At 41.7% G+C, this 27,798-nt stretch overlaps 2 protein-coding genes across 2 annotated transcripts; both read right to left on the bottom strand.

Moving 5' to 3' along the window:
* Positions 1 to 3,204: 3,204 nt before the first annotated feature.
* Positions 3,205 to 18,582, bottom strand: LOC311003942 (stereocilin; the record flags this gene model as incomplete). The annotated part of the gene is made up of 29 exons (XM_083995859.1): positions 3,205 to 3,326; positions 3,546 to 3,693; positions 5,044 to 5,141; positions 5,403 to 5,551; positions 5,955 to 6,097; positions 6,212 to 6,367; positions 7,195 to 7,364; positions 7,487 to 7,658; positions 7,767 to 7,857; positions 8,710 to 8,912; positions 9,351 to 9,486; positions 9,582 to 9,664; positions 9,796 to 9,919; positions 10,058 to 10,116; positions 11,181 to 11,327; positions 11,509 to 11,685; positions 11,780 to 11,818; positions 12,088 to 12,270; positions 12,377 to 12,509; positions 12,728 to 12,843; positions 12,996 to 13,182; positions 13,581 to 13,747; positions 13,931 to 14,056; positions 14,154 to 14,216; positions 14,344 to 15,234; positions 15,978 to 16,557; positions 16,653 to 16,677; positions 17,241 to 18,383; positions 18,483 to 18,582. The coding sequence occupies 29 exons, from the start codon at positions 18,580 to 18,582 to the stop codon at positions 3,238 to 3,240; spliced, it is 5,898 nt and encodes a 1,965-aa protein (XP_083851985.1). The 3' UTR covers positions 3,205 to 3,237.
* Positions 18,583 to 22,478: 3,896 nt separating this feature from the next.
* drc4 (dynein regulatory complex subunit 4) lies at positions 22,479 to 27,253 on the bottom strand (the record flags this gene model as incomplete). Its single annotated transcript, XM_084001534.1, has 10 exons — positions 22,479 to 22,559; positions 22,660 to 22,725; positions 22,847 to 23,056; positions 23,223 to 23,303; positions 23,417 to 23,572; positions 24,315 to 24,515; positions 25,245 to 25,442; positions 25,929 to 26,024; positions 27,048 to 27,151; positions 27,241 to 27,253. The coding sequence occupies 10 exons, from the start codon at positions 27,251 to 27,253 to the stop codon at positions 22,479 to 22,481; spliced, it is 1,206 nt and encodes a 401-aa protein (XP_083857660.1).
* Between the last annotated feature and the right edge of the window lie 545 nt (positions 27,254 to 27,798).

The raw sequence follows: 27,798 nt of genomic DNA, 5'->3' as shown, positions 1-27,798 counted from the left end.
GATGGATGGCTAGATAGATAGCTCGATAGATAGCTCGATAGCTCGATAGATAGATAGATAGATAGATAGATAGATAGATAGATAGATAGATAGATAGATAGATAGATAGATAGATAGATAGATAGAGACCCACTATGGAGATTGATTGAGAGGAATGTTGACATTAGAGACAAAGAAAAAAACACCTGTTTTCTTTTTTGGGGGGACAGATTAAGACACTAATAAGACACAATTCAGACAGACAGACAGACAGACAGACAGACAGACAGATAGATAGATAGATAGATAGATAGATAGATAGATAGATAGATAGATAGATAGATAGATAGATAGATAGATAGATAGATAGATAGATAGATAGACAGACAGACAGATAGATAGATAGATAGATAGATAGATAGATAGATAGATAGATAGATAGATAGATAGATAGATAGATAGATAGATAGATAGATAGATAGATAGATAGATAGATAGATCAGTCCACCATGTAGCTACACCACCAGACGTTGAAAAACATTCAGTAGAGTAGAGTGGGGGTATCTGGCACAACTTCACCAGTTAACAAGGTGCCGTGGAGAATCCAGAACAAAAAAGCTCCAGCAACACCTGTAACAAAAGAAGACACCTTTATAGGCTATGACCCTTTATTCCAGGTGAAATAAGTGTTGTTTCAAGTGTTATTGAAAAACATTCACCCTCGATGTAAATTCACACTATTCCACTGATCGTATACGAAGGCAGTAGCGAACTGATCCGGAAAGTCAGATAGAAGAGAGGATACTTGAACAACAATCATACAAAATACATTAACTAATAATGTAATAATGACAGAAAGAGACCATTTAAAATATTACACAGGCTCCATTAGGCAGGGCAAGGCAATTTTATTTGTATAGTCAATTTTTACAAACAGTTTGTCTCAAAGGGCTTTACACAGCATCATAACAACATCCTCTGCCTTAAACCTCACATCGATTGAGGAAAAACTCCCAAGAAAAATCATTTTAACAGGGAAAAAATTGGAGACAAAACATGAAAACATGGAAATGGTTAACAAGAGCAGATGAAGGCAGCTTCTGGTGAGCAGGAAAGGCAGGGAGAGCAGCTGAATGGGAGTATACTGGAAGGTAGACTGGTTCATGGGAAGGGAGTGCAGAGAAGTGTTGACATTAGAGACAAAGGAAAAATCACCTGTTTTTGTTCTTTTTTTCTTTGCTTTAAGATTTGTGTTCACTAACAGAAGCTCCTACAGGATGTCTATAGTGTATAGGATGCACCCATAGTTTGCAATAGCAAGACCGGTCATATTTTACAGAAGAAACACATCATTTTGAATATCAGAAGAAGAAAAATAACAAACCAAAAATATAACATTCATTTTATACAATATATTTTCAACTGTGCTGTAAGACACACGCTCAATAATCCAGTGCCATGATATCAGTGGTGAATTTTCAGATTTCCAGTCACTGCAGTGCTAGCAAGAAAAATAAAGTATTTCTTACAGTAGTTCACATGAACAGAGACCTGTTTTCTTTTTTGGGACAGATTAAGACACCGCTTTATGCTATGAATGTAGATAGATAGATAGATAGATAGATAGATAGATAGATAGATAGATAGATAGATAGATAGATAGATAGATAGATAGATAGATAGATAGATAGATAGATAGATAGATAGATAGATAGATAGATAGATAGATAGATAGATAGATAGATAGATAGATAGATAGATAGATAGATAGATAGATAGATGCCTTTATTGTCCCAAGGGGAAAATAAATTCTCACAGTCCATCATGTGCACCACCAGACTGAAAAACATCACACATATAGGAAAGGATGAACAGGTTACAATGGGAGGTTATTAACTGCAGCGATTGCAGCAGCGTGGATGAAGCTCTTATTAAAACGAGCCCGTGTCCACCACCAGTGTGGGTTGAGGGGGGGTCCAGGTCATCTGTTATTGTCCATGTGAGGCGTGTGGCGGCTCTGTGGCTGAGCTCTGGGAGCTTTGGTGTGGGACGGTTAGTGGTCTTGGATGCAATGCGTTTTATTTTTTTGGTCTTGTTGATGGTGTTGAGGGGAACAGTGCAGCAGGATGGGTTTAAAACGATACGAAAAACTAACAGTGGCTCCAACAAAACTCTTCCTGCCCATTACTTAAAGTTTGCAGATATTTTCGTGGATGTTTAAGATGTTATATTTTCAAATAACGTTGATGTCAGGGGACTGTAACACTGCATTAACATTTGAGGAAAGGCACATTGTAATGTCTGTTTACTGCAGGGTTTGTTTTTACATCTTATCACTTCTCTCGGAAGTGTTAATATGTTATTTGCCCACTGGTGCTTCTGAAACCTTTGGATACAACTGTATATGACAGCTCCATTACCAGCTGGTAGCTCACCCCTGTGTTGGAATAATACTATCTGGTCTCAGGTTTTCTGTGAGTCAGACAGTTTGTGATGAGGTAATTTAGCCCAGTTTTCATTATTAGGTCTTTCTATGGCAGGTGGCCTTTTCTGTATGTTGCTCACCGCCTCTTTCTCCTCCCATTACCAGTTATCTCTCCACTGGATCCATGTAATAAAGGAATAAAATGCCCAAACAATAATGGAAAAGCATTTGCATTCTGTACACACAACTGAGAGAATCAGAGTTTGACACATGAAGACTGGACCACAGACTTAGCCAAGACTGCAGGGCATTTCATAACTTTTGGTAGGCTGACTTTTTCACTTGTCAAATAAAAAAATAAATGCCTATAATTGCCTGTTTACAGAATGTCAGTTTGTATTAAATAAAATATACATTAGATTAAAAAGATGCTAACAGAGCGCTAATGAAATTTCCAAATTATATCCTGAGGAAATTTCCATAGAGGTGGTCGGTGTTTTCCTGATCTAACAGAGGTTATAGATACAGAGGGGAAAGTTTTGATGAAGTTTAACATCAGTAATTCAAAAAGACTGAAGATGTTTCATTTTACGTTTGTTTGTTTGATCGTACACCCTGTAGATTTAGTCAAATAAACATGGCGGTTTACTCTGATTGGTCTAACAGAACAGTTGTATACACAGTACAACTACATGCTACAGTGAGTCGTAATGCAAACTTAAGGACCAGCACAAGAGAAGGAGCAATAACCAGTTGGAAATATTTATTCGCAGTACAAATATGATGATACCATCAAGAGAGGTCAATGGACAGTTACATTTTGTTCCAGCATTTCACATTAGTTGCCATAACAGGAGGCACAGAGCCAGCGAGCAGAGAGCGAGGCTGTCTGTGTTCGGGGCTGCTGGAGCCAGGTTTCTCCCTATGGAGGCAGAGGAACAGAGCGTTTATCATCACCTCATAAACACAACATAAAAATCATATTGGTTGCTCACTACAGGAAAGTAATGTCATCATAAAGACGGCTATGTGCTCACAAAAACTTCCCCAAATAGATAAAAAATGACAGTCGGAGGCTCGCTACTGTATATGAAGGAGGTCATTAAATTATTTATTTTATTTTTTGGTGATGATGATGCACCTCTCTGCTCCAGCAGGACGTCTCCTTCATATCGAGCCAGTCCGACCGCGTGTCTCTGCTCGACGTCCAGCTCAGTCCACTGCTCCTCGGTGACGGCCCACGCCTGCTCCGCACTCAGCCACGACAACTGGACCGCGCTGAAAACCACCTGTCGGACACAAACACACAGACACACAGGGTGAAGAGGCAGCATCCTTTTGTCAAACATTATGATATTATACCGGGAAACCATTTATAAAGGAAACTGTACAAATGGATAAATGACCAAACTACGACTGGTCATGTATGTTTCATACGAGTCCAGAGTTCACTTTGTCAAGTATGACTTTAGTTGTTTCTTGCTCTATTCCTGACAAGTCCATGTATTTGTTTATTGTTTCTGATACGAGCTACAGCTGCACATCAGACAAGCCTCCTCACTATCCATTTTTAAAACTAGTCCTAAAACCCATATTTACTCCCTGGCTTTCAACTCTGCATGAGACTCTGCTTTTGTTTTAGTGTTTTATGGTTTGCTTTTATTTATTGTTTTGTTTCTAATTGCTTTTAAAAACAATCAAACAACTATTCTACTGTCTGTATCTGTTTATTTTATTGCCTTTAATTGTTTTATGTCTCTATGTACAGCACTTTGTTTTCAACTACTACTATATAAATAAAGTTTACTGTAGTTGAGTTGAGTTGAGATATGTGTGCGCTCTTTTTTTGTATTTCCAAGTCATTACAGTTCTCCTTTTTTACTCCCAGAAATGCAGATGTATTATGGTGCTGTGATTGCTCTTGGTTTAGATTCTCAAGTTGTTTTCAGAGACTCTGAAATGTGTTTTGCTTATTACTCACTGACGGATGTGCTTAAATGCTGAGAGTGTGAAACTCGCAATATGTTTTGTGTCCACTTGTTAAACTTTCCAAATTAAGAGTATGTGTGTATTTATAGAATTTTATCTTGATTATTTTTCTTGTACTTTTTAAAATATCAATTTTGATATTAAATGAGTACAGAAAAGTTATTATAATAACCTAATTTATCCTTTTTAATCAGGCATCACAATGAAATCAAAGGGAAAAAAAGACAGCTGTATGAGAGTTGCTAAAATAATGTGAAAAAAAGATTAGTTAAGAGTTGTTACTGGTCGTTGTCATGGCACTGTTCTGTTTGGGCATCCCAGAAAGTCATGCCAGAGTGACAGAGAGGCGGCACAAACAGCACCAAGGTGCTGTAACTGAAGCAGCTAAATGGAACTGGGCCGTTGTTCTTTAAATAATTTATTATTTATTGACTCTTCTGCATGAGACTTCTCAAAATGTCTGCGGAGAATAATGTTTCCTTCCTTACTGTACAGATAATGGTTCGACTGCTTGTTACATAAATCAAAATATCTCGTTAATACTTGCATCTAAGCCACTTAAAGAGTACTGTACATCTGTTGTGACATTAAATGCTGTTATGTTGATTATTTTGAATAAATAAACCCTTTAACACCAAGGTGAAACTCACTGCCAGCTTCTTCGGGGACATCAGGGCGATGGCTGCAGGGCTGAGTCCTTCCACTTGTTCCTGTACCAGAGCTGACAGCAGCAGATCCTCCAGGCCCGCTGGACCGAGAGACAAACACTGCTGTCAGATAATTAATGTTTCTCATATCAAATCAGAGGGAACGTTTTAAAAAAAGAAACTTCCCCCCCCTTTTCACCCTCTAGTCTGAACCCTTGGGGATATTTCTAATTGTACCTATCCATCCAAGAGCTGTCATTTCTTTCCTCTGCCCTCCTCACACTCTTTGGAAGAAAAGCAATAAAGAAAAAGTTGATGGCAGAGAAGTTTATACCCCCAGGGACGTTATCTTAGTCCTGTACCTGCCAATGTCCCAATTTCAGTGAAGACCTCTGGTCCCCAAGCACTGACTGGACCAAAGGCCTCAGGGCTGGACAGTCGACTTGTCAACGCCTCCATCTGCTGCTCTGTGCACGGCAGAGACATGTCCCGCAGGAACAGGGAGGCCATGCTGCAGGTTGGAGAAAGAGACTTAATGCCCCACTGAGGGGGTGTTAAACGTTTTCATGAGAGGAAATGTGTGCCCTAAATATGGCAGCAGGAGTCTGTGATTTCAATTAATGTCTAATTAAATCACTATAGGCCACTTTAACAAGTGACAAACTCGGGTCCTTTTTACTGCATGTGTCCATTTTTGTTTGTATTTCTTAGTGTTTGATTCATATTGTCGTTTTTTTGTGATTACTTTGGAAATATGTATGATTTTGAAATGTGTTCAATTGGCTATTATGGCTTATCAGTTGTCTGAGGTTGCTTTGAAAAGTTTAAAGGTGTTTTTTTTAATAGTTTTTTAAGTGTTGAATTAAAGTAGGATGATGTTGATGATCATATAGCCTATTCAGTATTTGACTGACCTGAGATTGTAGGGATTCAGTTTCTTCAGCTCTAAAGGATACAGACCACAGATCAGATGACCAAATGCTGCCAGATCAACGACTGTTAACTGCTCCACTTTCAATTTACGTTTCCGCATCACGCCCCCAATCACTGCTCTCATCTGAAAAGAAAAAGAAGCATTAGCACCGCACAGTATCCACGTTGAGTTCCGGTCATTTCTTTGCAGTTTTACACCAGGAGGAGAAATTCTGTTGATGCATTAGCAAAAGTTCACCTTTTTAGGGCTCCAGTCCGTCAGCGTCCCCAGATGTGCCATCACACCCAGGTCGGTGAGATCTGCGTCCTGCAGCTCTCTCTCTCCCATCTCAGTCACCACTGAGCCCAGAGCCAGCACCTGATCCGCCCTCATCTCCTTCACGGGACTGAAGGACTGGAGGGAGTGAAGAACCAGAGTATATACTACAGGTGCATCTCAATAAATAAGAATATTATGGGAAAGTCCATACAGTAGTCTGTCAAATAACAAATAATAAAGTCAAATAACCCCAACCAGGTATTGAGTACATATAGATGGACAGACTTTTCAGAAGACCAACATTTGCATATTAAAAATCCTTTTTTTTTCTTTTGTAATATTTACATTTTTTGAGATACTGAATTTTAGGTCTTCATTAAATGCAAGCCATAAGCTAATCATTACAATTAAAAGAAATTAAATAAATAAAGACATGAAATGTTTCATTCTGTATAAAGGATCTATATAATGTATTAGATTCACTTTTTGAATTGAATTACTGACATAAATAAACTTTTCCATGATATTCTAATTTATTGAGATGTAGCTACCTGTACATATTGAAATACTACTCATAAAGGATGCAACAGCCTGTTGACTTGCCTTATATTTACATTCAAATTTACATTTACAGCCATCAAAAAAGCAGGAATTCTCAGACATTGATAGTGAAATGTCAATTAAGTTACTAGGGGTGGCGCATTTTTATCAAGAACTTTTATCCAGAACTACATTATGATCTGATGGGGACAAAGTCTTAACTAGGTGGTCGACAAAACTGCTGCTAGGATGATGCAGGTAACTGTTAAAGTCTGTATAATGCATTGGAGAGAACAGGTTGTATTCATACTTGTGTGGAAGAGAACAAAATGCCTTGAGAGCGAATAAAAAAACCCCACAAACGAACAAACCCAGACGTTTTAAATGTTGCATGATCTTCAGTGGGAAGAGTTTTTCCTGACCTGCCTGAGCTTGAGCCACAGCGAGCGGCGCTGCTCAGAGCTCAGCAAAGCATCCTGACCGAAATCCTCTACACACTGCTTCAGATCCTGCTGCGACATGCGGCTGAGCTGAGTGGACGACCACGCCGAGGGAAACGTCCCTCTGATGTCGGCACAGCTGGGAACTGGAACTGCTCAAAGAAACACAGGTGGATTCACCGCAGTGACACAGAAGCTTCCTCGAAACTCTCACAGATACAAATATATCACTAATGTGCTGGAGTGGGTATAACTTGTAGGAAAATGATGAAACCTTTTGCCCTCCTGCTCCGTGCTTTGACAATCCCTCGGATCAGACTCTGAGTCCGCTGTCTCTGGCGATGCCGGTCCATGCACCGAGTGATACACACCCCACCGACTTCACTGTCCTCCCAGCGCTGTTGACCCACCATGACCTGCTCCACTGTGTCTTTATTCAACACTGTCTGCACAGGAATAACACATTCACAAATAACCTGGATTAATATCAAGAAAACTGCAGAGTAGTGAAATTAATTATCTGCATGTTTTTGCATGTTGGGGGGGGTGCTCACCAGAGGGATGGCGTTAATCTGCTTTGTTGAGAGAGAAAACACCAACCTGCCCAAATGTTCGACATCTCCAACCTGCCATTTGGAAGGATCCCTGGCAAATAAATCATAAATCTCACCACTGCTGCTGTTTGGAGTAGGTTAATCCTCGTCTCACTGCAAACCACAGCTCTAGTATCTTCAGGCGTGGGAATGTATTATAGACTAAACACACATCTGTTCTTCTCTCCTGTGTTTATTTTACTACTTTAAACTAACAAGTGCTGAAGGTGTTTTGTTTCAGCCTATGAAGTACTTCTTCACAATCAAAATTTCTTTATGTGAACTGCATATACGTACAGACATCCATGTCCCTTAAGGGTGAATCCTAGGATATTTTTTTTATCTTTTATCCTTTCATCTACCACCATCACTCGACTCAAACATCAGTTTTCATCATTTTCTATGCATTTTGTTCATTTGCACTGAAGTAAGCGCAAATAAGTAATCAAAGTCCCACCAGCCTCAGCTTAATTGTAAAATAGCCCCTAGCATGACTGTAGACTATTAACACTGTTTGAATTTGTTATACGAGCCAAAATGAAACATTTCCTGTAATTCAAAAGCCATGAATTCAGCCTTTATCAACAACATTTGTCATCAGATTAAACTATTGCAGCCTATTGTAGAGCCATTAAAAGCCAAACAAATAAGCATTTCATGTGCAGATTTCTCATGATTACTGGCGTCTGCAATTGTTCGTTCAGTTTTAGTTGTTTGTTTTTGTTTTCAGTTTGTTTTTCTATGCTTGTCGCCACTATTTTCATACAAATTGACATTTTGATTCTCACTGACACCATAGTACACACTTTTTAAACCTGTCTATAATATGTGGCATATATATGACTAGCCAATGTGTCATAACCAGGATCCTGTAGTGTTTTCTCCAGCGGATGTGATCCTTTACCCGAGTAAATCCTTCTGAGTGAGCAGGGCACTAATATCTCTCAGAGCCTCTTTGGGAAGACAGAAACCTCGCAGCTCCTCCAGCCGCAGAGCCAGAGCTCTTCTGTCCACCAAAGCCAAACTGTCCCGGTCCAAGAAAGGCAGTAAAGGCCCCAGGATGTCCAGAGCGGTGCCATCAATCTCCTCCTCAGCCTGAGAAGAGCCCTGCAGAGCACCACATGCACATAGGGGACCTGGATTACAAGGATTTCACACTGATATGACTTCACTGGTGTGAAAAGCTGTTGCGAGGATGAAACAGCCTGGATCTCTCTTTCCATCTGTTTCTTCTCCAGACATTTGTTGGTTCAGGCTTCTCAAGCTCACAAAAAAAAATACCCACTTTGTTCCCTTGTCCCCATTAATGTGTTAATACAAATCAAGTACGTGACTCACCGACGCAAGCCCTGATTTCATTTAACCAGAAATAGGATCTCTGAGTTCCACTTTACTCTGTGTAGTCATGCTTATGGTTTATCATTTTAATTACCCTCAGGTTAATTTGGGAAATCTATTTTATCTTAATGATGTTTGGAAATTGCATGCAGCAATTGCGGTTTCTGATCACACTTATCTACCTAAAACATATTGTGTATTTATTACCAGCTCTGTTAAAGCCTTCTCAGCCAAATTCGCCTGCTTGTAATGTGGAAGTCTGAGGAAATCCGCAAAGTGAGCGTGGATGTGGTCCAAAACAGCTCTGAAGGAGGCGTTGGAGAGATCCTCTATCATTGTCACTCTGGAAAAGAAGAGAGCAAATGTAATTGTAATTGATGTAATATTTGAATTAACCATGACACACATCTGATAATAGTAAAATATAGCTACGCTTACGGTAATGTCACAGCGAACCCAGAGCTCAAAACACTCAGGTCGAGGTCAGGTCGCTTCCTTATTTCCTCTATGATACATTTCCGCTGGTAACACAGCCAAAAACACATCTGAACCTGTTAGTGTTTTAATATTTTCTGATGGCAATATTCATTTTATTCATGTGTGAGTAAATCAGTCTAATGAATGCATATCAGAGATCGTGGCGAGGTTTCACCAGAGCAGGTGTCGTGCCTCCAGGCAGCTCACTAACAAACTGAAGCAGCTCAGCAAAATCGGTGTCGTTGGTCCGAAGCCTCAAGAAGTCACAGCTCATTCCAGCGGCAACTTGACCCAGAGCCCTGTAGGTGAGACAGAGGCATTTGACCTGAAAATGACTGAAGATTTGAGCCGTTTGTTTTTGGGTTTGCAAGAAAAAAAAATGACTTATTGATTTAAACCACAGGTCTGGATGTTTGGGTCCAGTAGGTTCAACTCACCTCATTGACTTGCTGGTGATGTTTTTAAATTCAGAGGCTTTTTTGAACAGAAACTGGGCCTGTGCAGACAGAAAGTCAGTAAAGAAAGTCAGTATTGTGTCTGTGGTTTACAATCGATTGCTGGGAACAGGTCACTATGAGGATGGGAACACCTGGGTACAAACACACTAACAGTATTCCCATGTCGATACAGTACTGTACAATTGCTGTGGGTTTAATGATGACAAGATTTTGAGTTAAAATGTCATTTTCTGGATGTCAAGTTCTGAGAAATAAGTTTTTTACAACAGATTGTTGTGCAACTGCAACTCCATATTCTTGGGGTTTTTTTTGGCATCACACAAATATTGGATGCCGTCCACATATTCTTCATGATCCTATCCTTCCTTCCTGCCAACATTAGACCCAAACTTCCATATCTTAGAAAAGATTAATCGAACCAGGACCAGAAGCCTAAACACAGATCCTCTAAGTAGAATATAATCGACAGGAAACGATTAGGTTTACCTGCTTTAGTGACCTAAACTCTGCTAATTTTCCTTTTAAACAAAACTCAGACTGAATGTTTAATGAAACACTGGTGCTATATCACTCATGACACTGCACCACATTAAATATGCTCTGTTGAATATATGCAGTGAAATCACTTGGGCTGAACCCAAGATCTGTTTGATAACTGTCTAATTTATTGGCCGGATCAGATTAGGCTCCATGTGCAGAGTCAGAGTGTGTTTCAGTTTAGCTTCTAAGTGAGAGAGGTGATCTTTATTGATTTGACTTTGGTCTTGTTAGGCTGAGGAGCAGAGAACAGGTGGTGAAAGCCGGCTAATACACTCTTGGCTGTGACAAAAAAATCCCTTTAAGGTAGCCATTATTAATTTATGCTACACTCCTCTACACCATTGTACTACATCCAAACTAATTAGCTTGATGGTGGCTGATGTGTATGGAGAATTAATATCCTGAAAGGCTCACGTGAAGCATATCCAATGAGTTGCAGATTAAAGGGAGCAAAGACCAAAGCTGGTTAGTTTTTCTTCTTTAGAGAAGGGGCCCGACCTATTGTTGTCGTATCAATGCAATGTTAAACAGTAACAAAAGCAGACTGAAGTGAAATGCTCACCTGCTGCGGCGACCAGAGCACGTCTCTGTTCGCGCTAATATCCCTCGTAATTGTTTCTCTATTCTCCTCTATCAGTTTCCTCAGAGGGACAAACGGTAAAAGGCAGTTTACCTGCTGTGTGATGTTCTGCACGTCTCTGTGTAAAGCCTGTTGATTATATACAACCAGAAAACACTTTTTTAATGTGACATATTCCAATATGTTGAAGGCTTTTTGCACAATCTGTAATACATGTTGAGGAAAGGAATTAGTGACAGGAAATTTTAAGGAGTTATGAAAAGATTGGAGAAGTGATAAGTGATGCACTTCAGACTGAAAGCTCTGTTACCTCCTGCATTGCAGTGAACAGCATGGCTCTATGACCAGGCTTCAGCTCAGTTAGCAATGTTCTCCAGCATTGACAGTGGACAATTTCACCAATCTCAGACCACTGGAGGTCTCTGAGCACAGCAGGGGACAGACCAGAGTGTAACGACTTCAGTCTGCACAGTTTTTCCACTGTGAGCTGGAAGGCAGAGAGAGACACCGAGAGAGGTGAGTGAGTGTGAGTGGATGATTGAAATTCTACAGAGATGTTCAGAATTTTTTCCTTTACTTACATTGGTGTCCTTGGAAATCTTGGATAATATTTGAAATGCCTGAAGAAAGTATTAAAAAATGGATGAAATGCACATAAAAAATACACACAAGCATTCACATAATAAGAGCGGTGAAGTATTTTAGGTCAGGGCCACATACTTTACCAGTGAACATCCTCTTCATTGCTCTAGAGATTTAATAGCTAAATGTGGTTATACAGCCGCACTTGAAGCGAAAGTGAAACTTAGGCTACTGGTAACTAAAAAACGTCGGCAATAACAAGAAGTAGCTCATGAAAGAAAAAAAAAAAAACACATTCCCTGCTGACCTGTGCTGGAGAATATGTGTGTACGCCTGGTTGTGAGAGGATGTCCAGGAGCTGCTGTGAGGGCAGAGACAGCAGGAAGGAAGCTCCTAACTGGGGCAGCAGACCACTGAGCGCCGACAGCTCTGGAGGAGCCATGCTGCTGACATTCAGGGCCTGAACTGCTGGTATCAACCAAGCAGACAACTGTCCACGAAACACAACGAAACAGTCGGTTTCAGACACGGCATGGAATAACAACACAGCAAAATAGAGCAGCAGTGATGCCAGAAGGAACATGCACCCCTCTCACCCTGCCGCTGGCACTGATGAACCCCTTGGACATGCACTGAGCCAGCAGCCGCCAGAAATCAGGGGACACAGCTGAGTCCTGAACGTATGAACCCAGTTCTGCTGGATCCAAATAACAGGAAAGGACTCCTAACCTGCAAAGTACATGACCCCACTCTTTATGAGTGTAAAACAAATATAAAGACAAGCTGTAGTGTGCACTTTTTTTTCCAATGCTAGTTAAAGTGACACCGAGTGCAGGACTGAAGCTCTGTATCTACATTACAGCCTTTCTGTGGAGTAGCTGTGATGCCACGGAGCAATATGCTTTCATGCAGCTACATATTTTATGTGTATAAACATTAGGTCCCACCTCAGTATGTTATCACCGGTCAGATTTTTCTTCTTGCTGAAGAGCGTCCGCAGCACATGGCGCCCCCTCACACCATCAAGGCTCCCATTCCCCAGCAACTCGACCAGGGGAGCAAGCTGAAAGAAAGAGAACATGTTCATGTAAAAATTTAAAAAAAAAAAAAAAAAAAAAAGCATTTATTTCCATTCAGTTTTGCTTTTAATTTGTCGTCACTGACAGAACATATACAGCAATTATGTACTGTAAAAGAGCTGAAATGACCTCTAACCTGTTGTGATGTCAGCTGCTGAAAAGAGCTGACTGGTAGGTAAGGCAGAAGTGGGAGGATGGAGCTGAGAAAGTACGGCGGCCAAGTAGGGACATCACCCACAACGCTCGACTGCAAGAGTCGTTTGACGAAGGCCTTCTTCTGCAGCGACTTCATCCCTGAGCTGTGGTCGCGAATGGCCGTCAGTCTAAAGAGCAACGAACAACAGAAGCTGTTTGGGTAACCCTTTTAATTTACAGCCCGTTAATTACATTATTATGTCAAGAGATAGCCAAGAAATAATAATTAATTGCATCATAATGTCTAGAAATAGCCCAGAAATAACGGTCAGTTGCAAGGATTTGGTGGAGAAAAATTCTGACCTTTACCCAAAAAAGTATGAAAAGCATGTGTAATCTTTTGCCTTTATGAAAAATATGACATAACTATGAAATTGACCGTTATTTCTAGGCTATTTCTTGTTATTACTGCGCAATTAATTGTTATTTCTTGGCTATTTCTCGACATTATCACGTAATTACCGCTGTTTGCATCAGGACAGGAAGTTACATCACAGTAAAAATGTTTCTGGGGTCAGTAACTCACACGCTGTCGTTGACTATTAGGGAAGCGGGGAAGGTCATGATGTCGGAGACGGACATGAAGGGGATGAACTGAGACATGTCCACAAACAGTTCTGGGGTCACTCGGGGGAACTTATGGATGAAAGCAGCCGTCATCGTCTCCATGGCCTGTAACTCTTTTTGAGAAGCCTGACAGAGGAAACAAAAGAGCAGGACGCGGGCTAAGTTTGGCTCTCTTTAACTATGCATGGGCCACGATGAGACATAGATTCAAATAACTCATACAACACAAGATTGCAGTAGAAAAGAGTGCAGTAGAAAAATGTCACAAATAACATCTTCATTGTTTTTGTTTGGACTTTCGGAGCAAACCTGGCTGGTCTCAACTTGTAACTGGTCCCAACTTTGATGCATATGGGAGATAAATCTCTTGACTGCATCTTTCTCGGCAGACATCACCAGAGTGCGAATGCTGTCCCTTGGCATCTGGAGGTACTCCTGGAGAAATAGAGCCATTAAACAAAATATAAAGTTCAGTGGGGTGATGTGTTGTGTAATGATAAATGTGAACGTAGCGGCACGCGCCAGTAGCTACCTGCAGCAGAACCCTGAGAGCAGATGAGTTATCGTCTCGCTGGATGAGGTCCCACAAGACGGGCTGATGTGACAGCAGAAAGTTATTCACTCTTTGATCTCTGTGTGTGTGTGCGTGTGTAAGTGTGTGTGTGTGTGTGTGTGCGTGTGTGTATGTGTGTGAGTGTGTGTGTGTGTTTAAGCTGTCTTACACTGAAGCAGCTCAGCAGGTCCTCCTTCACAGTGGCGTTCTGCTCTCTGCGCAGGAAGACCCCCAGAGTGTGAAGGACGCTCATCGAGGCCTCGGGCCGCAGCGTGGCCCAGGACGTGTTGTCGAGGAGGCTGGAGAGGAGGATGGCCTGACCGAAACCTTGCCTCGCCTCTCTCTCCCCCTCGTCGAGACCGGAGGAGAGGCCCACCACGAAGTCCAGCACTCGCAGCACGTACCCCAGCGCCACTAGAAACCCTTCGCGCTCCCCTCCCTCGATCTCGCACACGCTCAGCTTGTGAAGGACGTCGACCAGCAGCGGCGCCGGGTCCACGCAGAGCTGTGATGTGTCAAACTCATACGGCGCTGGAAGCATGTCAAAAAACCTCTGCAGGAAGCACTTCCTGCCCTCGAGTTCTGCCTGGAGATCGGCACAGACGTCGGCAAACTGAGGGTCTGACCTCAGCAGGTGGTTGTAGACGGTGGTGTTTAGACAAACGTACTCCCTCAGCCCGTGTGTCTCCCCACAGAGCTGCAGGAGGGTGGCGTTGGTGAAGCTGTGCACGGACCACTTCCTGTACTGACAAGTCTCCTCACTGGTGCTGTCGGCTTGGGAGACGTTGAGTATTTTGGAGCAGTAGGCCGCGGCCCAGCTTCCCTCTGGCAGGGACCGGTGAGAGTCGACGGACTCACTGCCGCACAAAGCTGAGATCAGGGCGGAGTTGTTTGGCAGGAAGCAGTGTCTGAACGCCTGGGCGCTGAGGGACCGGCTGCCCAGCTGAGCCAGACAGTCCTCATCCAGTCCCGGGTTTTCTAACACCTCACCTGACAGCTGCACACACAAGTCGTCGATATTTGTCTGATTAAAAAAATTGTAGTCCTTTGTCAATGCAGCCTGCAAATAGTAAAACAGTGAAAAGTTAAAGGGATAGTTCAACATTTTGGCAAATTGGCCCATTGCCATAATCCTTATAGTCATAGCAGTAGGTTCGTTACCTTTAATTGTCGCTGCAAGATATTTTTAGAACGGCAGAGCAGAGCCGCAAGCTGCTCAGAGCTACACTATGGAGGCTAATGGGATTTCTTGGTTTCCCTCATCAAACTCACACAATCCAACAACTCCTAAATGCTCTCGTGGACAAGTTATGACCTGCACATTCACCACGCTATGAGATAATAATGAAACATTACGAGACACAGTTGTTTTAGAGACTAATTCATGCAAAACCGCTGATGCGCATTCGGCAAGCAGTCTCTGCATTTGCCTCTAAAACAACTCCATCTCTCGTAACGTTCTGTTATTATCTCATAGCGTGATGAATGTGCAGGTCACAACTTGTCCACAAGAGCGTTTTGGAGTTGTTGGATTTTGTATTTGATGAGTTTGAAACCAAAAAATCCCATGAGCTCAGGGCTCATGGTTCTAAAAATAGCTTGCACCGACAATTAAAGGTAACGAACCTACTGCTATGACTATAGGGATTGTGGCAACGGACCGATTTGCCAAAATGTTGAACATGAGTTAATAGAACTTGAGTAAAATAACAAGCGTGTTCTCAGTTGCCTTGTCGTGACATGACACTGGTATTTATGGGAAGTTCCCAGAGAACAAATCAAATGCTCAACATTAATCATCACCTGATGAGCTCTCTGCAGCCAGAATGAAGAGTTGGCACAGACGGTGTTGTTGAATTCTTGGGCAAAGAACTCACTGCAGACATGAACCCAGAGGAAGTCGTCCTCAGCGGCCGACAGGTACCAGGCTGCATCGGAGCAGGTGGCGTGCAGGTCGAGCCCCATCTGAGCCATTGCAGGATCAACGGACCCGTTCTCCCCTTCGAAGAGTTTACAGTAGAGGAACACAGTGAAGTTGGAGACGCCTGTCAAGCCTGGGATGGTTTCATTACACGCTGCCTCCAGGATCTCTGAGGAGGTGGGGAACTTCATCACTTTCAGCCGGTCGTTGCTCTCTCTTGTTCTTCCCGTTTGAGGCTTTCTGATCTGGGAGCGTTGAGATGCAGCAGCAGCAGAGGGTCCATTACGTTCAGAGGCGGCTTGTGGAGCAGCTGTTTCAGGAGGCGAGTGGGCTGGAGATTGTTGTGATCTTACTCCACTTCCTTCTCTGGACGGACAGGACAGGAACGGGAGCGAGCTTGGCAGGCCGTGGGAATTCACGCCCAAAGCCTGGGTGTTCCAGGACACGTTGTGACGTATCCCCCTGGATATGTATGAAAAGATGAGAGAAATGTGATTTTTATGTTGTTGTTCCAAAACATGTGAAATGCAATCAGTCATATCCCTAAAATTACTCACCATAGGATCAGCTGTCTCAGGTCGCCTTCAAAAAGACAAATGAAATCGAGTATTAATTGAAAATCAAAGTGAATGAGTGGTGGAAAAAACCTCTTGCAGACTAGTGCACAACTAGGTCTGATGTAACAGTGCAGCTCAGCTGACAATGCCTGAGATATAATGTTACTGACATCAATGAGAGGATAAAGAGATTAGCCAAGCTAACAACAGACGCTTTCAATGACCACCATGATTATAAAGATTTTAAAGCAGTGTCACTGTCACATTCACTCCAGTATCTCTCAGGTGAAACGAGGGCCACAACTATTAATTATTGGATTAGATGTTTTAACAAGAATGAATGAATGTATTCATATCATTATGAAAATTCAAAGCATGATTGTGTTTCTCATAATTATCCTCTAAAACAAACCATGTAAATATGAGAGTGCATCCACACAGTGTTTGAAATGAGAAACCTTCATCAAACACCTATTGATTGTTTGCATGAATGCATAATGCACTTTGAACAGTAGGATATGAAAATAAACAGCAAGTTGTGATGGACTGTGCAGACAGCCTCTGAAGCCAAATACTCCACAAACTCACCAACTGAGCACCGGCCTTGAGCGTTGGGATGTGGCACCTCCACCAGGGTGCTGACATCATCAAGCAGTGCCATGGTAACTCGTGACACTTTCCTCCTCAGGTTACCGTAAACAGAACTGCCCACCCTGTGCAGGAGGCCCCTCCGCAGCCCGTCCAAACTCTGGACAAGAGCTAGATTCTTCTGAGCCAGGTGTCCTCCTCGCTCTCCTCCGCCTGAACGTGACAATGCCTGAAGTAGAAAAGTTTGCATGGAGTCTGGATCTTCTTCCTCTGTGGCCATCATGTCTTCCAGGGAGGCATTTCTATCCAGCCCATCCTGCCTCAAGGCCTCAGGAGGGAGGCTGAAGGGTTTCAGACGCCCAAACGCGCTCGAGCCCTTGGTGTGCTCAGCTGCTTCTCCTGGTGGATGCAAACTGACCACCGGCTTCCAGTTGCGTGTTTCTAAGAAGCGCAGCAGCTTCTGGAGCCAGCTCACACTGAAGGCGCAGTCACCACGGCCCTTCAGAGCACAGATGAAGCCCTGCAGGCCCGCGCTGGCCTGGCCGTAGGTCCCGCTGACCAGGGCCTGCAGCGCGGCCTCCAGCACGGCGCTCAAGGTCCTCCAGTTCTGGGACACGAAGGTCAAGAGAGGCCTGAGGGGCTGGTTCTCTGACAGAGCGATGAGGCTCTGCAGCAGCCCCAGCAGCCAGTCCCAGTGAGGGCTGCCCCTCAGGGACAAAAACCAGTCCTGCACTTTGACGCCTGGTCGAGGTGGCACGCGGCCGTTCCACTGGTTCATCGCAGCGTTTCCCTCGGACTGAAGGAAGAAATGCAGCACCTTCTCCCACAGCTGCTCCTCATCATCTGGCTCCGCCGGCGGCACCTCCTCCAGCTCGGCCCCCATCTCCTGGAGGTACATCGAGATGTTGTAGAGGAAGCTGGAGAGTCTGTGTCTGTCGATTGGCTTGTTTAATGAAGGCAGGTTCTTGCTGGGAAGGAGACCGAGTGTTTTCAGGCTCCCCATGATATTCCTCACCCAGGGGTGCACAGACTGGTCCTCGTTTGTTTCTGGTGGAGCTTTCTGTGAACTCCAACCACTTCCTTTACTCCATTTTGAAATAATTTCCCGAATAATCTCATCTCTCTGGTCCTCTTTACCACCTCCTGAAAGAGTCCCATTACAGGAGCATCATGTCATAAGCATGTGTTATAATAAAACATTCAGCCGTCTGTTGTATGTAAAGTGATACGTGGCACACTCACCTATCTTCTCTGGAGATCCTTGTCCCAGTAAAACAGCACAAACGATGATGCTTGTGAATCTGAGAGTGGCCATCCCTGGCCCTTTATCTGCCATCTTCATCTCATGCCAGCGTGCACAGTGACCCAGCGGTGTCACATCTTTCTCTCTGCGCTGCTGCTTGTCCTATATTGATTTCACAAAACCCCTGTGTTTAAATGGATGCTGTTTATTCCTTTGCAGTGATGGGATGGACTCAAGGAGTAAAGTATCCCACTTGAGAGGGGATATTAAAGCTTAATGACTGACTGCGACATCACCTTACCACTTTCACTGCATGGTCACTAAAACAAGTATCAGCAATGTAATTAACCTATGAAACTAGTGAAAGCAGGTCCAAAGGTGATGCTCAAAACACAGTTTCATAAAAAATAAAAAGCTAATTTCTGAGTCTTAAAGACAGTTTAACAAGAGATCATGAGTGAAATGAGTAAAAAAAAAACTATTTTGTACATTTTCCGTGACAATTCACAATAATGACAATGAATGTAGAGAGAAAAACAATTTCCCTACTCACCAGCTGTTATAATCCCCTCATGTCTTATCGTATCCTCACAAGCGTCTCCAACTTGGTGTTGTCAACACAGCTGACCTCTTCTTGAGTGCAACTCTCTGTTTCACCATCACTCTGTGTTTCTCTAGCCTACCTTTCACTCTCCCTCCACACCCCTCCCACCTCCGTCCCCTGTCTCTCGCTCCCTGTTCCTTTAGCTGTTTGGAGCATTTGAGTTTGGGGTTGTTGTTTTTGTTTCGTCTCTGGGGTATAGGCTGCCACTTGGCTTTATGTTTATTGAGTTTTCTCATGAGGAGAGCAATGGTGAGTCTTAGTATGGAGGACTATTTTATATGACAATCCTTTGAGTCTGTTTTAAGAGTTCACATTGAAACTTTTCTGATTTGTTTTGAAACATAATTTGTAGTTTAGAAAGCACTAAAACCATTCACCTGTTTCAATCTTATAGCTGGTCATTGTGTATTAATATATTATTTTCCTTTCCCAGTTCATTATTTTGGCCCTTCCTGGGGCCACAGGAAGGTCACAGCACTCAGCTAGGTGCTCAAACAAGGTGAAAATCTGGATCAAGTTAATCACACCCGTGATATATATCCGATTCTCGAACCGTCTTATGTCTCCCACCCGGCTAATTCTCTATTGAGCTGTCTCTCAGCTGGGACTCGTCTTGCGACTGTGGGTTTGTTGGGGGTGTAGTCTTACCGACAGGGCCTGGCCAGCAGGACTGTGCCGCCTGTCACTGTTTGGACACGTTTATCCCTCGGTCAGGCAGACGTACAATTGAGCCCTGTGCAAGGGCAGAGCAGCAGGCTCCCCAGAGTCAGACCACTGTCTGCAGGCCCTGAAACCCAAGAGGGCCGAGTGAAAAGACCACCTCCTCCCTCCACTTGCTTTAGCTGTATGATACTGTGGCCTGCTGCACGGGGGACAATAACTTCCTCCTGTATTATTGATACCACAGGGAACAGCGATCACTCAGTGCAGCAGGGCTCGATTCACCACGGGAATATTCAATGAGAAACTGGATCCACCCCATACATTCCTCCTCTCTCTGCTGGAAACTCAGTCATGTCACGGGGGGAAATCAGCTGGTGAAAGTAGCTGTTCAGATTGGAAGAATTGGTTCGAGGCCAACTCTCATCCCCACAGTCCAATGGAAAATTTTCAAGCATAAATAACCAATATTACCCAAATACTAATATGATGTCTTTGGCTTTATTTAATGTCAAAATTTGTTTTGTTTTTTTCTCTCATCTTTGCTGTTTTAGCCATAATGAATTTATTTCACTTTCAGCTAGAACATTAACAATCTGTGAGTTGTGTTTGTTTGGTTGTGTTTTTTGGCCATAATTTGTTCCACATGGTGAGAAAGGCCTTTAGCTGTCTCGGTGTGTGCACTTTGCAGAGATGGATGATAAAGAGCTGCTGGCGAACTGCCCACCGGAGGATTTGCATAACTTGCTTCCTGCTGACGAAACCTGTCGTTTCGTTTTACAAATGGCCTGAATAGAACAGGATGTGCAACATAATTAGCCAAAAATTTCTCAAAATTACTCAACACATATGAACAATATCATGACTTAAATATTAATGTTAGATCTGACAGTTATAGGTGACACTTGATAAATTATGGCTCTAGCTGGTAGTCAGAGAGCCGAGTATGAGGATGTCCTGGTCACACTCTCTTGCTTGTAACCCTGTTTTATTTGTTTTCAACGGTGTAAAAGTTCCATATTGTATATTAAAGTTACAACAACTCGCTTGTATTTGAGAAAACAGAACCTGCTGCACCACAGGTTTCCACTGCATTATTTTCTAGGTCGTGTCCTACAATGCTGTGTGCAGTATGTGGATTTGGTATAGCAAGACAGTTTGGGAAAAGGTCCAGACAGCCTCTCTTTATCTCTCACAGTAACAAAGTGCTGAAGATGCAGCATGGGATTTAAAGGGCAAATAACCAGCACAAATGCTGCTGCTGCTGAGATCCAAAACACTGCAGAAAATGAGACGAATTCTCTCTGTTTGTCTTTGTCTTCATATCATAGTTGTTTTTGGAGTTGGTTATGACTTTTCTTTTACCTCTGAGACCATAAAGGCTCTTCAAGGAGACGTATGGAGTCTCACTTTAGAGTAATAAAGCACACATCTGTCCAGTCTCTAAAATCAAACCCTTGAAAAGGACCATGAATAAACTCACATAAAAAAAAACTGCTGCAAGGTGATGCCCAAGGACCACTATACTGTATATTGGTCAAATATGTTATTGCCTCTGACCTCTACAGAAAAAGCATTGCACACATTCACAAAGTTTTAACAATCCATTAATCTTCCCCAGTCAGAGTAAATTACTTATTAACAGACCAAACCAGAGCCACCAATATTTTTGATTTTTGAGTTCAGTTCATTTAGACTTTAGACTCTCTGCAATTTAATTCAAGTTAAATAAGGTTAACATGGATGTTCTCACATTTTCCTACAAAAGCAAAACATAATAGTTCAGTTACATACTGACATCTACATGGAAATGTTTAACATTATGAAGAATTACATTTTATAGCATATTAAAAAAGATGTCATACAATTTAAAATCTGTGAAAACTTTGCAGGAAAAGAATAACTAACATTTTTTTTTAAAACAAACTAACACAATACAAACTAGCTGAAATGAACATGAAAGTCGAAACTGCAGATAGTATCTTTTCTGTTAGAGAATAGATTTGAGGATTAATGTTTGTGGTGAAATAATTAAAGGGACTACGAGGAGTTTTGGAAAGCGAAGTGTTTTCACACTACTGTACATTTCCCATGAGCCTTTGCGCGCACTGTGAAATTCTTGGACCGGCGCAAGACGGACGAAAGCGAAAACATTTGCCAAGAATGTTTTCATTAATCAAGAATGAAAGTCAGAGGTTCGAAGACGATCAGATACCATCGTATGTAGTTACGACCATAAATGGCGATTCGGCGGCGTTATTCCCATTAACTGCCGGGCAGCGTCCGGGAAACCGAAACTATAGGAAATGCTGGGCGAGTCGACCACTAAATAATAATATCAAAATAACTATAAAGACAAAACAATATATTTAGTGAAAATGGACCCATTAACAAGTGTGGGTAACGTAGATTTATCCATTAATATGAGACCCTTTATAACCAAAAGGTAACTCCTCGGGGTCTCTTTAAACTAAATGGGTATAAATAGAGGCATTGTAACCATTTCATGCAATTAACATTATCTAAATGTCACTCTATCTCCCAGTTTCACAATGATCTTTGGTCTTATTGTTGAACATCGAGATTTAAATCAAAGGAAAATATTACAAACATGTCATATCCTAATGAGACATAATGTAAAGAAATTGAGACTTGCTGTATTTGATTTAATGCCTCTCATTTTAGGGCAAAGCCAAGATGAAAGTCCCAGACTTTCCCCAGTGAGGCTGCTCTAAAAGGCACAAGGTTCCTCCACTGGGACACCCAAAGCCCTTTGCTTTGCCTCGAAGCTCAGCAGCAGATCCTTCTGCACCTGTTGGACACAAAATCAATTCACACAAATATGAATATAACTACATAAATACTGTAGTTTAAATATCATAGTCAATCAAATGCAGAATTGAACTACTCACCTTGGAGATCTGAGCTTTCTTATACTGTAAGTTCTTGATGGATTTATTGTAAGAGTCGAGATTTTCCTGCAAGTTAAAAAGTGTTTCTTTCAGGTACAAACAGACAACACGCATAAAATAAATGGCATCAGCAAACAAGAATACAAATGACTGTAGAGGAGAACAAAAAGAGGACACGTGGCAGTACCTCAATTTTTTTTGTGACCCCGCTAAGGGCAATTTGGTCCAAGTTAGAGGCAGACAGCACCGAGTGGAGCTGAGCCTGCGTCTTCTCCAAGCTGTCGGTCAGGGCCTTCAGCTCCCTCTCCATCTGTGTGACCTGCAGATCTGCTTTATGCTGCACCTTCTCAATAGTCTGAGAGTACGTCTTGTACTGCTCCTCGTTTTCCAGCTGAAGCTGTGTGACAGACACACATGCAAACAGAAAAATAAAAGTCAGCTAATTATGCACAGGTACACAAAACATTGGGCTAACATACAATGCACATATGGATCAAGATACCAAGGGCAACAATTGGTGATAAAAGCTTCACTTGGAATAAAGTTTAATTTGTAACTTTTACCTTGTTGAACTTCTCCTCCAGGTCCTTGTGTCTCAATTTTAGTTCATTCAACTCCTTTTTCTTTATCCTTTCATTGGTGTCCTGTCATAAAGTTTCACATATCAATCTTATATCCAACATGTAAGTTACTGAACTGGCAGCAACAAATATGAATGAAAGAAGTTGTAACTGTAATTCACAGACACCAACACTACCTTTTTCATTCCATAGTATTTTGTTTTTCTCTCTTTTTCAGCAATTTCCTCCTTAATTTTCAAGAGACACTCAGCAAGATCTTTGTTATCACGCAATAGACGGGCCATGTCCTCCTGGTTCTTCTTCCGTCTCATCTCCAGTTCTTTAATTTGTGCCTGAGAGAAGCAAGTAAAACATGAAATTAGTTATTGTCAACAATGTTAATCACATCACACCTTCTAAAATTTGAAAACATTTCAAAAGTTTGTGTTTGGATCATATTTTGTATTATCAGTCAAGAAAAGCCATTTATAGGAATCATCTTGGGATCCGGTGAGAATAAATGGCCTTTTTTTCACTATTTTATGGACCAAACAATTTATCAATAACTCAACTCCTCTATAATGAAAATAACCATAAACTAAAATGTATTTGTGTTTATTGTGACAAGGATGCTGAATGTGTGGACTTATACCTTGAGTGATTTGCTTGTATCCAGATCGTGTTTCATGAGATTAACAAACTCTTTAGCATCTGTGAAAGTTTTGTTGTGGTCCGCTATGAGACCGGCGATGTGGCGGTTCCAGTGATCCTCTCTTTCACAGGTTTCCTTTTTCCTTATGTTGTCCAGCTCTTTTTGCTGCACTTTCATCTTTTCCTTATACTCAGATTCGACTTCTATTCAAATCACAACACAATAATACAACTGACAGTTTGCTTTCGGCAGCACATGGGGGTTAAATTCAACTCAAAATGCGATAAGTTATTTACCAGAGATTCGTTTCTCCCAGCTGTCCCTTGTTTTAGTCATTTCCTCGTCATGTTTCTGTTGACATAACAACCAAGGCTTACTTATTGACATGCATCAAGGTCAACAGAAACTCTGACTTTGCAGGTCTTTGACTGCGCTCTACAAACCATTTCAAGCTCCTTGAAGATCTTGTGATCGTCGAGCCTCTGCATGTCGACCATGATGGCCTCCATCTCCTGATGAAGCCCAGCCTCTAGTTGTTCTTGTTCGTTCTGCAGCACCTCAGTGGACACTAAACCTTCTGCTTTTAACTCAGAGACCGTGTTCTGGTGTTCACACAGGAGGTGCTTCATCTTCTGCTTATACACCTAGTGTGGGGGAGGAGGGGGGGGGGGTAGCCAAAAGTAAAATTAATTCAGCCAGTAAATCAACCAATCTTTCATTACCTGTTATCTTTTTCTTTCTTTCTTTAATGTGCCAAAATACAGTATGTGTCTTCATTTCCATGGAGGCAGGATGATTTTGCATTTTTATTTTTTATTTTATCCTGAGCTTGCCTACCTCTCATAGCAATAATATTAATAGGCTCTTTTTATGTGGGTGACATTATATTTGTGACATTATCTGTAGAGATTTAACAGCAAAAGAGGTGGAGATTTGTTCTCGCTTCAGGGAGAAACCTGTCATCCTTACACTTACACAAGCAGGGGGGGAAAGGCCGAAAACTATCTTGCTATTTCTTTGGTCGATTATATGTATGCAAAACCAGTGGTGTTTCATCACACCTGTGTTTACAGTATGTACTGTGAAGTTTACCTTACAAGATAAATATTATAATGTTTCTCACTTCTTTGTAAGAGCCTGTGATGACATGACTCACCACACAAATGTCACATCACATAAACAGAAGTGGTATAAATTGCTGGATTTGAGTATTTATACTTCAGTGTAGCTTTGGTGTACTGTTTCATTTCAACGATTTACAGTCCTATATGAATGACTAATGGCCTGGGGTCCTAGTACCGTAGTTGGCAAATCCCATTCAATTATTGTGTGAAGTATCTATTGACCTCTGTGCAGCCACAGTATAATCCTACCTTGATCTCTACTTGATGACGCTCTTCATCCTCCTCAATGTCCTTCTCTAGGTTTTGAAGTTCAGCCTTGACTTCCTGTAGCTGTCTGTCTGTGACCTCCCAAAAGGTGTGGATATTATCCCTCTCCTTCTGGAAATAGTTTCTCTCCTCTCTCTCTCTATCCAGCTCCTCTCGAAGGCGCACAATGTGCTCTTCAAGCTGAAAATAAAGGGATATATATATAAATTTGGTTCCGGACTATCTCAGCCAGACAATGTTCATGTCCAGTAGCTTTTAATTAACAGCCAAATGCTGGAGTTTATTGCCTCATTTTTTAACCCAAAGGGCCACTCAGCCAGTGGAAACATTATATAATGGTTTCTGTAGCTCTGGAGGTAAATCTGTGAAATTAATACTGATGGGGCTGTATATCTGTGTATGAGCTTTTCCTATCTGTGTACAGATTTCCTTTTACCAAAAAACTTGCATTATAAACTTGTTGGTTGGCTGGAGCTTAACAGGGACAAGGAATGGACATGCATTCAGTGCTTTGAGAGCTTGACTCACACTAGAAACCCAAAATCAGGATATCTTTCAGCTCCACAGATTCTGATTATTGATTATTGACCTGACTCTTGTGTGTAGTACTTTACTGTTCCACGTGTGGTAAAACATGCACTTTAAATACACATCATATTTTCTGACCTGCTCCTTGGACATCTCATCCTTGGTGAGGCCATCTATCAGAGTGGGCGTCCTCACCTTTGCAGGCTTTTTACCTGTGCCTTTGTTTTTAGGAGGCTGAACAGGAGTCGGCAGAAGAGGAAGGGGTTAAAAACAAAACAGCTGCCCATATCCACCATGAATTAGCTTCAGGGTTAACTGCTGGGGAGCTAACTCTAGCTCTTTAGCTACTATCATTAGCCCGCTGATGAACCAAACATGACAGAATTTGCTCACCATCGTACGAACAGTCAGAAGAGAAGAGTGTTCTAATCTCCAGCGCCTCGAACGCTCGCGCAGCAGCAAATTGTTGTCCGTTTGGAATGCAAACCAACACGCGTCGCCATGGCAACGTGTGTTAACAACGAACGTGTTGGGTAGCAACCATTGTTAACTTGACATTCTACTAACTAGACTACGTTCCTCACATAGTATTGTAATGTCACTGTTGAAATAAGAGGACATGTGTTTATTAATGTTTACTCCCTATGAGCACCTGTATGTGGAGGCTTGGCAATGAACAGATAATGAGACAGCTGTTAAAAAAAAAGAAAGTTTGTTTTAACATTAATGAACTTTCAAAAAGTCATTGTAGCTGTGTCAAATAATAACCCACTTTTGTTATAATCCTTGAATTTTATCCTTGGTGATTTGTGCTTTTATATAGCAGCCAGGGTGGGAGATATGTGGCTGTGCTAAAATCATTGACCCCCCCAAAAAAAATAAAAGTCACTTTTTAGTATGTTTTGAGTTACATAGACAGATAACGGAAGTATAGTAAAGCTATGTGGCCTATATAATAAAGTTGGATTTTTCTTTATAGCCAGACTAAAAATGTGTATTTCAGTTACTATACATGGGTGAACACTACATAATATAAAAGTCACTTAAAGTTATTTAGACTGAATATTAACTAATTCAAAACCTTCCTCTGTGTGTAAAAAGTGGAAAACCTTTGAATGAAGTAGACACAATATTTAAAATCATTAGTTTATTATTTGTTATAATGAAACATCTGTTTAAAATCAGATTATGTATGTATGTATGTATGTATGTACATTTTCAGAGGGGAATCGTTACCACAGGAGCTCATGGTCAGACATTGAGCATCGGGATGAGGTCACTGGCACCTTCGCCCTCATCCCGATTGCAGGCGTACTCTTGTCCAGATGGTTGCGATGATAGACGGAAGAGTGGTGATAAAACTGATGAGCAAGGGTATGCATGTGATTAATATAAATATACTGCAAACAACAACAACAAAATATGAAGTCAGAAAACAAAGTGAACTTACCTTCAGCAGTCATAAGCTTTGTGATTAGATTTGCCTTTGTTATTTCTGCAAAAATCAGAGGATAAATAATTACATTCTAGCATCCAGTAGAATTAAATGACAGAAAATGATACATCAATAACAACAAGGTACCACCTTTGGTGGGGTCTAGTAGTTCCTTCAGCCCCTTTGATAAATCTTGCCCTAAAAAACAACATCAAAAAATGTATTAATTTAATGTAAATTAAATTAATGTAAAGGCCCTCAACACCGACAGACACATGCACGAGCCATTATGACATTATTTTATGAGCACACATATGTGTATAAAATGAAAATTCACAAAGACACCACATAACTTCTGACCACTGTGATATATAATCAATAAACTAATTTCATCAGCGAGTGAAGGAAGAACATGACATTTGTGTCTCAGATAGGGAGCTCTGGTTATATTGTATGTTCTGCCAGAAGCTGTTGCTATATGTGCTCATCTTATTTTCTTAACCTACATGCATCTACATAATGGCCATATGTTCATGTTTATTTATCTTTGCACAGCTTTGAAGTCCTTAGTTT

Source organism: Trachurus trachurus (genome assembly GCF_905171665.1).
Source record: "Trachurus trachurus genome assembly, chromosome: 3".
In the NCBI taxonomy this organism is placed as follows: domain Eukaryota; kingdom Metazoa; phylum Chordata; class Actinopteri; order Carangiformes; family Carangidae; genus Trachurus; species Trachurus trachurus.
This window is presented reverse-complemented; position numbering and strand designations above follow the sequence as displayed.